At 31.9% G+C, this 12,651-nt stretch overlaps 1 protein-coding gene across 2 annotated transcripts in view; it reads right to left on the bottom strand.

The window, feature by feature from the left end:
- The window catches only part of ATF7IP (activating transcription factor 7 interacting protein), a 105,699-nt gene that overhangs the window by 46,162 nt on the left and 46,886 nt on the right, over positions 1-12,651 (bottom strand). For both annotated transcript variants that reach the window (XM_006912641.2, XM_025047336.1), the window contains exons 3-5: positions 6,530-6,610; positions 5,065-5,210; positions 3,511-3,648 (exon numbers count right to left, since the gene is read on the bottom strand). In XM_006912641.2, coding sequence (XP_006912703.1) covers positions 3,511-3,648; positions 5,065-5,210; positions 6,530-6,610 — 365 coding nt within the window. The remainder of the gene's footprint in view (positions 1-3,510; positions 3,649-5,064; positions 5,211-6,529; positions 6,611-12,651) is intronic.

Here is a 12,651-nt window from a genome sequence, read left to right as displayed (position 1 = left end):
ATATCACCTGATAACTCCACTTGAATATTATTTCAAAAACAAAACAAAACAAAACAAAACAAAACAAAACAAAACAAAACAAAACAAAATGAAAATAACAAGTGTTGGCAAAGATGTGGAGAAATGGAACCCTCACACTTGCCCAAGGGAATGTAAATGGGTTAGCTGCTCCGGAAAAGTTATAAGTGTTATAAGAGTTCTAGTCTTCAGGTGGTTCTCAAGGGTGGTTGTTCTATAATATGGTCAGGACAGGAAATGATCACAATGTTTACCTACTCTGCTATCTTGACCAAAGTCCAATCAAATAGTTCTTGATTTCCTACTTACTGAACAAGGAGGCACTTGTGCAATAGCAAATACAACTTGTTGCACATGGATAAATGCCTCCACAAAGGTAGAAACACAACATTAGGAAACAAGTGCATATAATATAACAAATATCACCTGATAACTCCACTTGAATATTATTTCAAAAACAAAACAAAACAAAACAAAACAAAACAAAACAAAACAAAACAAAATGAAAATAACAAGTGTTGGCAAAGATGTGGAGAAATGGAACCCTCACACTTGCCCAAGGGAATGTAAATGGGTTAGCTGCTCCGGAAAACAGTTAAGTAGTTCTTCAATAAGTTAAACAAAGAATTACCATATTACCCACAATTCAACAACTCAACACATAGGTATATGCACAAAAGATGTAAAAACATGTCCTTAAACAAGCAGATGTAATGTATGAATGTTCACAGCAGCACTAGCCACAATATCTAAAAGGGAAGAACAAAACAAATGCTCATCAATGGAGGAATTCATAAACAAAATAGTATGTGTATCTCTATCATATTATACATATCTATACAATATGTATTTTAGTTTTTTCCTTAGTGATTACATTAGGTATTACGCTTAACATGTTTAATTAATACCTACTTAGTTTTAATAGTATATGAATATCTTCAATAGTATACAAATATAAGTATTACTTAGCTATCAAATGGAATGTGGTTCTGATATATGCTACAATGTACGTGAACCTCAAAAACATTAGGCTAAAAGAATGAGGCCAGACACAAAAGTTCACATATTGTATGATTCTGTTCATATAAAATATGCAGAATAGGTAAATCAAGAGAGGCAAAAAGCAGAGTAATATTTTGCCAAGGGCTAGGGGGAGGGGGAAATGGGGAATGACTATTTAATTAGCACATGGTTTTCTTTTGGGTGGATGAATATGTTTTGGAACTAGACAGAAATGATAGTCTCACGACAATGTGAATATACTAAATGACACTGAATTCTATGTTTTAAAAAGTTATTTTGTTCATTAAATTTTACTTTCATAAAAATTAAGTATCAGAACATAGAAAGAGATGGGAACTAAATTGGGCTTATTAGTAAAATTAAATAATTGCCATGATAAGGGTGAATCATTATGAGAGAGTGAATAGGAGAAACAATATAAAGCCAAAAGCCTGATATAAAAAGACATGAACGCTGATACTTTGTAGGACAGTGAAGCAACTGGTAGGCATAAGGAAAGTGTATCAAAAACTAGGAGAGTCAGAAAATGAATGCTGACTTAAACTGGTTCACAACTGAGGAACCTGGATTACACTAAGGAGATTGAAATAAGCAGTATTTAAAAAAAATGAGTGCAATGATTGGGAAGGACCAACAAGTACTAAAAGTAGTACCAGAGTTGTCATGTAAAAGGCTACTACTCTAATTAAGGATTTGAGTAGTGATGGCCTTGTGAAAAGATGAAGCAAAAGATAGACTTTTATAAGAAATAAAAAAGTTGTAATTTGGCAATTCAGTGTATAGGTGAAAGGACTGAAAGGAATCAGTTTCTAAGAACTCAAAAACTGTTAGTAAGAGGAACAATGGAATGACATTCCCTGACGAATTTTCCAAGAATTCCAAGAATTGTAAGTAAGAAGAACAATGGGAAGGGGGGTTTATTTGTGGGAGAAAAGATTGGTTTGGTGTTAGAAAGATTCATATTCTAGGCAACAAAGAAACATACATGTGTAAAGGTTTATTAAATGTTAAGGGATCCAGACTTGTACCTTACATGAAAAACCAGAAGCCAAAATTTCAGGTTTTAAACAAAATCATAATGGTAGCCATGGGACTGATGAGAAACAATGAATGATATTAAATTACTTTTTAAATTTTTCAAACATTTTCAAGTTCTAACTCAAATTTCTCAACAGTAGTAGTAAATTAAGTTTAACAATTAGACAACACTATTGCTATAGAAAGACCTGCTAAAGAATAGAAACAGGACAAGTGTTGTTCTAAACAGTACATTACAGAATTACTATAAAATACCTTATTATTAATAAAAAGGTTTTAATTCAAACAAATTAACAATATGAAACCAAGAAAATTTTTAGGCTGAGAAATATAATCCATAAATTCTAGTCTCATTTGGTTGCAATCTGTTTTATAATTGGGAAACAGTGACTTTATTTTCAGGTGCCACTTTTCCCTCATTTGTAAAATGAGCCTTTATAAGTGTTTTGCAACTCAGCACCTGTAAACTGTGCTCATATTTCAGATAGCCTAATAGAAACCACACATTTACATATGACAAAATGAATGGACCGAAAAAAAGTTCCAACTTCTTAGTTTGGGGATAAAATGGATCACTACAGCATGTTATCATGGGCTCATTTCAGCTGATGAGAAGTTCTGGCACTATATAGTAATAAATAACTAACAAAAAATGGAAAGTAGTAATTATCAATATAGATTAATAAACTAATGTCTTTAAAACATGGCAGGAAATGGATTAATGTAAAAAGAATAACTTACAACAAGTATTTAGTACTTATAACATGCTATATGATGCTAGCCTTCCTTTGATGATTGAAAAAATATTCCAGAAGCACTAAGTTAGGTGATTTCTGAGGCTCTTTTATGGGTTGAACTGTGTATCTCAAAAGCTCATATATTGATGTCTGAACCCCAAGTATCTCAGAATGTGACCTTATTTAGAAACAGGGTCATTGCAGAAGTAATTCTTTAAGATGAGATCATACTAGAAGAGGGGTGGGCTCCAATCCAAAATGACTGGTTAACTTTGTAAAAAAGGGGATATTTGGGAAAGACACACACAAAGGTATGGCACCACGTAAAGAAGAAGCCAGAGATCAGGGTGATGCTTTTACAAGGCAAGGAACACCAATGACTGTCAGTAAACGTTACCACCAGAAACTAGAGCACACACATCAAACAGATTCTTCCTCATAGTCCTCAGAAAAAAACCAATGCTGCAACATCTTGTTCTAGGGCTTTTAGCCTCCAGAACTGTAAGATAATATGTTGCCATTGTTTAAGCCAACCAGTTTACGGTACCTCTTTTAGAAGAAACCAAGAGAGGCTCCTCTTACTTCTAAAATACTGAAGTTAAATGTACTTTGTTGTCAGCTTCAAAAATGTATCACAAAAAAATAAATTATAAAAATGAAGACACAGGTATGCAATTCAAGTCAGTGTACAAACCTGTAGTTCAGTAAGAACTGTTTTGTGCCTCTTGTTACATTCGATCTTTTCCACTCGTGTTTTCAGTTCTGCCAAAGTCTTATCAAATACAGCACACTGTAGTGCACACAATTTTTCTTCCAACAACCACTGTACAACCTAAAGAAATACATATTTTTTGTTATAGCAAAGAAGGCATTTCAGCAAGCAGCAAACAGTAAGTACTCTTAAAAACTAATAAGATAGTACTAATGTATTAACTAGTTTAAATGAAAAAACATGCTGGCATCCATAAAACAATGTTATCTACTGAAGTCTCCACTTCTACATATATAATATCTACCTCAAAAGAATAACATACGCAAAAAGGAGAAAATTTCCAGAGGGTGAAATTTAAAAATAATTCGAAACTAAAGTTTTAATATTTTCTTCCCATGCCTTCTATCATGATTTAAAGGAAACCAGTTAAAGGAAAAGACAAGTTTTTTTAAATTTCTAATCTGTTGCAGATAATATTTTTGTGAGACACTAAGAAGTCACTGCACTATAAAATTTCTATAAAACATTTCTAAATGCCTACTCACAATTTCCATATTTATTTCATTATGGACCCCTAACAAAAGAATACAGAGAGCCTGTCCACAGACCATACATGAATAACACTGTTCTAGAGGAGCAAACTCTTGGTACACACAAAAGTATTCAAAATTCTTTCACAAAGCTTTTTCATATTTCTAACAGCTTTATAAATTAAATAAACATTACTTACCACCATAATCAATTTAAAAAGACTGGGGGGAAAAAGTCACTTTTTTCATTGCCTAACTATTCCTTTTTCTAGTATGGATATTTATACTGTATCTTAGTAGAAGAATATTGATCTACAACCTAGATTATTTATAACTTCATCATTAAATCTACAAGGCCTTGAAAAATTAATTTCACCTGAGTTTCATATTCTTCTCTTTAAAAGTTATTTGTCATTAACATTTGTGAAAATGTTTTGAAAAATATATTAAATACTGTATATTTTCAGTTCTACCCTCTAGTTTAGCAGATAAGGGGGGAAAGGGGAGGAGAGTCCCAAAGTCATATCATACTCTAAATATTTTCTTCTCCTATTCCTTCTAAAGCCTTGTCCCAACCATCTTTAACACTAAGCCTAAAGTACTTAACAAAGATTTTAGAATATAAGGACTCACAACCATGAAACCAACTTATTATAATGATTAAAATGTTAACATATAAGACTCTAATGTGTCCACTAAAGTTCGATAAAAAAATTGCGAAAAATAATATTCAGTTTTGTTACTAAAGCAAATAAAAAGAAATCATCTCTCTCTTCCATTTCGATAATTACTACTGGACCCTAAAAAATATGTAGCTTTTGAAAAGGGTTAGAAGGAATTTTAAAATTAAATTATTAAGGATAATAAACTCAACCACTTCTTCAAGTTTTCTTTTTCTGTGAAAAATCTGAATATGTCAGTAACATACAGAATAATTTCAAAACCTAAAAGAATAAAGACGGCACTATTTACTTAATATGACTTTTTAACTTATATTCTATAGCACCTTTTGTAGCTTCTGGTTAATATCTCCTTTGGCTGTAATCTTTACTTGAAATTCTGCTTCATATTCTTCTTCCATATATCGACGGCGTTTGGACTGTACATTGTCCATGTCCTCTGATTTAGAACGTTTTCTTCTAGAAAATTCAACTGAGAACAACAAGTATAATGATCAGTCTGGTGTTTTTATTATAAACCTTTAATGCCTATTCTCCATTTTCAGCAAAATATTATTTGTAGCTATCACAATAGCATTCTCGATCATTTTACATTTTTTGAGATCAGAAAAGGAGACAGGTAGCTTTCAGCTTTAAACGTGAAACAATTTTCAATATGATATAAATAAGAACTTCTTAATGGCTAAGCAATGTACAATGAAAACTTAAAACATTCTACCCCTGAAATCATATTAAGATGGAGAATCAACAAAAATATGATCATGAGAAGAAATCATCTCATGTTCATTCCCTTCGCTGAATTTTGTATTGCACATGAATCCTGATAAACTACAGTATCCACTCTCATGTCACAGATTTCTAACAACTGTGTATAGTTTTATTTAATCCCTACTCCTGAGTAAATTTAGAAAAAATTCTTACTTAATCATCAGCCTTAGGAAAATAACAATAATAGTTATTCTTAACATATCCTAATGAATTTCAAATATATAAAAATAATAAAATTAATGTCATTATAAAAGTAAATTTAGTAAAGCACAGCTATTCAAAGATCTTCACTTGTAACATTCATGAGATCATAAACAAAATTTTATCTGGTTTCTTTTTCAATATATAAAAAGTGAAAATACTAAAATCTCCACACTTATTAAAGGCAAATGACCTTATTATGTGACCATATCTATCCTGCTCCACTACATTCTATATCCATATCTATGTGCCTATTTTTTAAATCTAATTCTATTCCATGATTTCTCTTGTAATCACAACATACATACTCACCCATGGAGAGCAGTATGACAGGAAGAGTTACAGAACCCAGGTTTTCTAACTTCCAGTCCAGTGATCTTCCTATAAACCTAACGACACTCAATCTCTCATCATTTCCCTTTCCATGAAGCTTAAGAACCTTAGACAGACTAGGACATATACTTCCATTCACTTATATCACCTCAGACAAAATTCTTACAGTCCCATGCTCTAAACATAAATCTAAAATAATTTCTCTCAAGATGGTCAAATAATTAGTACCTTACTAAATGTTAAGCTTAAATCTTTCTTATGAAACAATGAAAAGTATAAATAAACAAAATAAACACTGAAGTTTATAAAATAATTAATACTTTCAAAGATCCTTGGGTTAGCCATCAACCAAATGATTTAACAGTGGCTTACTTAAATTGCAAAGTTTTACAATCATCTTGTGGACAGAAAAGTATATTGCACAGCCTTAAAAACAGAAACAGTGAATTAGTATTTTTTAAACTAGAATAGTTTTTTGTACATAATTACTTTTCTCAGAAGGTCTTTCATCTTCATGTGTCACTTGCTCTTCTTCCTCAGGTTTGCGGTCCTTTTCATTACTTTCTACTTCTGTAACAAAAAAAGAAAAGGAAATTTTACTTCTATTAGAATTCATAACATCTCATTATAATTTACACATTTGGTGGAACTATCCAGTTAATAATCTTTATGAAATCAGAGTCTCGAAATGTGAAATTTTACGACTACAAAGGGAGCATGAACTGGTATAAATAAATGACCAAGTCCACTTTCAAATGTTCCTACAAATTCATAATAAACTCCTAACATGGAAAAAAATTAATAGTACAGATTTTTAAAACAAAATCTTTCTTAGTACTTTACTGTCACCAATCAATAAAATGTGAAAACAATAAAGCACTTAAACTCCTTATATTCAATTACTAATACTAAAACAGTGGTTGTGTCAATTATAAAAGATTACATACTGGCAAACCACTGTCAAAACACCAATATTTGACCAGACATCATTATGTTACTTCAATGGTTATGAGACAGTTCATAAAAGAGAATAGAAAAGATATCCTAAAGATAATGAAGATTTTACTTAGAAGTAATAGCGACTTTGATACCAGTGCCAACAACTGAGCTAGGCGCTGGACATATATTACTTCATATTCTTAATATAATTCTACACTGTACACAGCATTTTTGCCATCATACGGATGAAGAAAATGTTCAGAAAGGTTATTTTCACAAGATGCATATAAAATATAACAAAAAATGCTACCAAAATATATTGCTAAAAATGTCTACACAGTTGCATTGCTACAACAGATAAAATCCCAAAGGTATCAAGAAATAGCCTTTGGTGAATCAATCTGCATCTCTTCAACTAACTTAGTCATTATATGGGAAAGAAGAATAAATCTTTAATATGTTTGGGTTTCTATTTTATCCTCTTGCACACTAATTCTGGCTCCCAGCGGCTTCAAAAAAGCATGCTATTATTTTATCATATTCTACACCAAAATTTAAAAACTCACAAAGTATATAGCACTATATAAAGATTCTGATATGGCATTTCTGTTCCGAACACCAGGGTTTTAATCCAAACAGCCCTGATGGTAGAAAGTCAAGATTAAAAAAACTTAAAAGACCTTGTAGGTGAAAACAGGCAGAGGCCAGGATCATTTAAGGCTTTTACAAATGTGTTTTTCACACTAAAACAATAAAAATGTAAAAAGTGACTATAGTAAAATAAAACAAAAAAGCTAACAGGACATAAAAGATTACTAAAACTATTTTTAAACTTTAAAATAAATTAATATTAGAAAATTAAACTTCATTTACAACCCTATACTTATTAGAAATGTTTTAAGATCTTATTTGAACTCAGGGGAAGTGTTGATGAACTCAGTGAGAACTTTAAAAAGAGATAGGAAACATAAAAATGGAGATAGAAAACATAAAAAAGAACCAGTCAGAAATGAAGAATACATTAGAGGGAACCAACACTAGATTAAATGAAGTAGAGGATCAAATCAATGATTTAGAAAGTAAGGTAGCAGAAAACACCCAATCAGAACAGAACAAGGAAAAAAATACAAAAATTAAGGATAGTTTAGGAGGCCAAGTGCAGCACCAACATTCACATGAAGGTGAAGAGGGCGAGCAAGGGATTGAAAACCTATTTGAAAAAATAATGATGGAAAACTTCCCTATCTTGGCATAAAAAATACACATATAAGCCCAGGAAGCACAGAGTTCCAAACAAGATGAACCCAAACAGGCCCACACCAAGATCTGTCACAATTAAAATATCAGAGGTTAAAGACAAGGAGAGAATCTTAAAAGCGGCAAGAGAAAAGCAATTAATTACCTACAAGGAAGTTCCTTGTAGGTAAGACTGTCAACTGATTTTTCAACAGAAATTTTGCAGGCCAGAAGAGACTGGCATGAAATATTCAATGTGATGAAAAGCAAGGACCTACAACCAAGATTACTCTCCCCAGCAAGGCTATCCTTTAAAATCCAAGGAGAGATAAAGGGCTTCCCAGACAAGAAAAAAGCGAAAGGAGTTCATCAATGCCAAACCAGTGTTACAAGAAATGTTAGAAAGACTACTTTAATAATAAAAAGAAAATACCAAAATTATGAATAAAAAAATGGCAATAGCTACATATTTATCAACAATTACTTCAAACATAAATGGATTAAATGCTCCAATCAAAAGATAAAGTGGCTGAATGGATAAGAAAACAAGACACTCCTTATATACACTGCCTACAAGAGACTCACTTCAGATTGAAAGACACACAGACTGAAAGTAAAGGGATGAAAAAAGATGGTTCGTGAAAATGGAAACAAATAAAAAATCTAGGGTAGCAATAATTATAACAGACAAAACGGACTTTAAAACAAAGGCTATAACAAGAGACAAAGAAGGATCCAGTAATCTTACTTCTTGGTATTTACCCAGAGAAACCCGAAACACTACTTTGAAGGGACATGTGAATATATATATATTCACTGCAGTATTATATATAACAGCCGAGATATGGAGGCAACCTAGATGGTCATCAATGGATGGATGAAGAAGAGTAGTACGTACATATAATGGAATACTATTCAGCCATAAAAAAGAATGAAATCTTACCAACCACAACATGGATAGGGTATTGTGCTGAGTAGGGTAAATCAGATAAAGACAAATGTTATATGATTTCACTTACATGTGGAATCTAAAGAACAAAAATAAAAAAACAAATGTAAACTAACTCAGGTACAAAGAACAACTTGATGATAGCCAGATAGATGAAAGGGGGGTTGAGGGTATGGCGATAAAGGAAATGGGATTAAGACGTTCAAATTGGTAGTTACAAAATAGTCATGGGGATGTATAGTATAAGGAATACAGTCAATAATACTGTAATAACTATATATGGTTCAGATGTGTTCTGGATTTATCGGGATAAATGTCTAATCACTATGCTGTACACCTGAAACTAATATTGTATACCAGCTGTAATAGAAAAAAATTTTAATTAAAAAAATAAGTCAGGGCATAAAAAAAATTACTCTTTTCTAGTAGTTTTTGTTTTTCAAGAGGTCTTACTATTCCTTAAAGTATCCTACCACACTTGACCTTTAAAAATACACTTTTTAAAATTTTCTGATAAAACTTATTATAGTTTGTCTTGTTTCTAATCTCTTATCCATACAAAAAATAATAAATTTAACTGGGAAAAAGAAAATCTCATCTTTCAACCCCAGTTTCAATCAAATGAAAATTTGTTTTGTTCTCTTGTAGAATGCAGACTCATTACAACACATTTTTCTCTATACGGTATATAGTTTTTCAAATCTTCTTGATTTTAATACTGAAAATGAATTTTGAGTTTCCCAGTCTCCAGAGTTTCTAGACACACAGAGATACTGGGCTGCTAGAAATGAAGGTTTACATAGTCTTTATATAGCAAATCGTCATACCATCCGAGAACAAAATTAGCCATGGTTCCCAACAGGGTAAGTGCAAGTCAGATCATTCAAAACACAGCAGAGCCAACTAGCCTGGTTTTAGTTTGCCTCTTTTATGCATGTTAACTCTCTCTTGTCTTATAGATGTCGTATCAAATTTAGCTTGAGATTCCTTCATTTTACTCAAAACCGCCTCCTATCACCCAATTTCCATTTCCCAGATAGGCTTAGAGAATATGACTGATTCTCAACTCAAATCAAAACATCATTGGGATTTCAGAATAGACAGAATTAAAACTTATGCTCAAGTTTATTTAATGGAAAGAACCTGGGTTTCTATCAAAAGGGGTAAGACACTATACTTCTTTAATTTTTTTGTTCCCAAAGTCTCTAGAGAATCTGAGTGGACCTCCTTCAACCCAGAATAATAACCAAAGGCCCTTGTACATAGACATTTTTATATATAATTTCAAGTAGTTCCTAGGACTTCTGAAACTCATCTAAATGATTAGATTCAGACTGACGTTTTTAAGAATCTGTCTTCATTCACAGATAATTTCTGCTATAATTCCTCTGGTATTGAGTATAGCCTCATTACAAGTTGACACGTTTTAATATACAGTTCTATGTGTGGTATTTTTTCAATCGGATTAGACAGTAAGCTCACTAAGAGTAGGTGCCACATCTTGTAGTTTTGGTAAAGACCTGAGATAAAATAGATGTTTAATATCTATCTGATGGCCATATCTAAAAACTTTGGTAAAGACCTGAGACAAAATAGATGTTTAATATCTATCTGATGGTCGTATCTAAATAAGCGTCTATTAAATAAAGATAGAAAAAGTGTGTTGTAGAGGATTAGAGAACACAATTTACATTAGGGAGTTAATTTCTCATTTTCAGAATTATACTTTATAGAACTTTAGTCCAAGGAAATATGGACAAAACTGTTGCTTTGGATCAAGAGTTGGCAAATATTTTTTATTTAATCGATGATAAACAATTTATAATATGTGAACAAGTAGGTCTGCTTTGTTCCAATAAAACTTTATTAACAAAAACAGACAGGGCTGATAGGTCATAGTTTGCCAATCCCTGCCTTAGATTATTGGCTCTATGACAACATTTTTAAAAAAATTCTATAGATTAATTAAAAACAATATATTAGAAAAATGGGCAAAGGAGATGAACAGGCATTTATAGATAAAGAAATATAAATGTCCTATAAACATGTAAAGAGTCTCAACCACACAAGACATAGCAGAAAAATGTGGCACTAGTGGTAATGTGACTTTTCTATAAATTTTTTGAAGTTATACTTAACTTAGACAAAGTTCCAAATAATATGTTGTGTAGTAAATTTCTGTGCTCCTTTTAAAGCAAAACTCGGGGATGGGGTAGCGGGGGAGTTATATTTTACTGTGTCTAATTCTTTTCTCATTCTCTCTGAAATCCAATCTAAATTAGGCTTTCAATTCCACTGCCCCTTATAAAGGTCACAAATGATACCCAGGTCATTAAATATTTTTCTTTCATCTTACTTGAACAAGTAGCAACATCAGATATATAAAGAGTTAACTACTATACCTTTATCCTTGGAGCACTCTCTTTCTTTGACTTCTAAGACAACAAAATCTGTTTTTCTTTCTACCTGAAGAGCTGATCTTGATTGGTTTCCTTTGGTGGTTATTCCTTATCTCCCTAACCTTCAAACACTAGAATGCCAAGAGCTCAGTTTTTAGATCTCCTCTCATCTCCATTTATACTCAACTCTTAGATGATCTCATCTTGTTACTCAACTTCAACTAATGTCTATATGCTATCTACACATCTACTCCCAAACTCTAGATAGTCCAAGCCTCTGCCTTGAAATTCAGACATATATCTAACTTGGGCAACGATAGTCATTTGAAACTTATCTTCCTCCTATACTTCCTTTCCAAAATCTGCTTCATTCTTCATCTTCCTCAACTGTGAAAAGAAAAATCTGTGACTTCCACACCAACGTAAGTAATAAGAGGTTTCACAAAGAAAATCTAAATACATAAGAAAAAGTTGAATATAAATGGGTGGAAAAAATAATTTCACTGAAAACTTAACAGTGACAACAAATTATTAAATTTTAATTGACTAACCCATGGCAATTCTGTCACTACTGACCTAGAGCAAAAATAGACAAAAATCTGGATTCTACTCCTATGCAATTATCCTCATTAGTATTTATGCTCATTTTATTTTTCTTAAATACCCAATGAACAGGGAAAAATAAATCAACCACAATTTTTTTTAATCTGAAATTAAATCTGTAAGGAAACTATATCAGAATTTAATATAAAATCTGTTTTATTCTGAAACAGATTTTTCTCAACAATATTAATAGCAATGTTTAAAATAGAAAAGAGCAAATGAAGGAGAGCCCTCGCTCCTATTTCTCCATAAGAAATACAATGAGTAGGATGAAAAAGAGAAAAAAATGGATAAAGTAGTAGCTCAAAAGCTAAGGAGAGCCTCGAGAGGAAGGGATTGTTTGTTTAAGAGGTCATCCAAGTGTGAGAGAATAAAGACCAAAACATGAACACCAATGTCACTTCACTGAGAACAATTAGGCGGGGGCTGGTAAAGTGGAAATCGAAATTCAATAAAGTTAAAGAGTAAATAGGAAGAGCAGGAAT

Source organism: Pteropus alecto, unplaced genomic scaffold (assembly GCF_000325575.1).
Source record: "Pteropus alecto unplaced genomic scaffold, ASM32557v1 scaffold103, whole genome shotgun sequence".
Lineage (NCBI taxonomy): Eukaryota > Metazoa > Chordata > Mammalia > Chiroptera > Pteropodidae > Pteropus > Pteropus alecto.
This window is presented reverse-complemented; position numbering and strand designations above follow the sequence as displayed.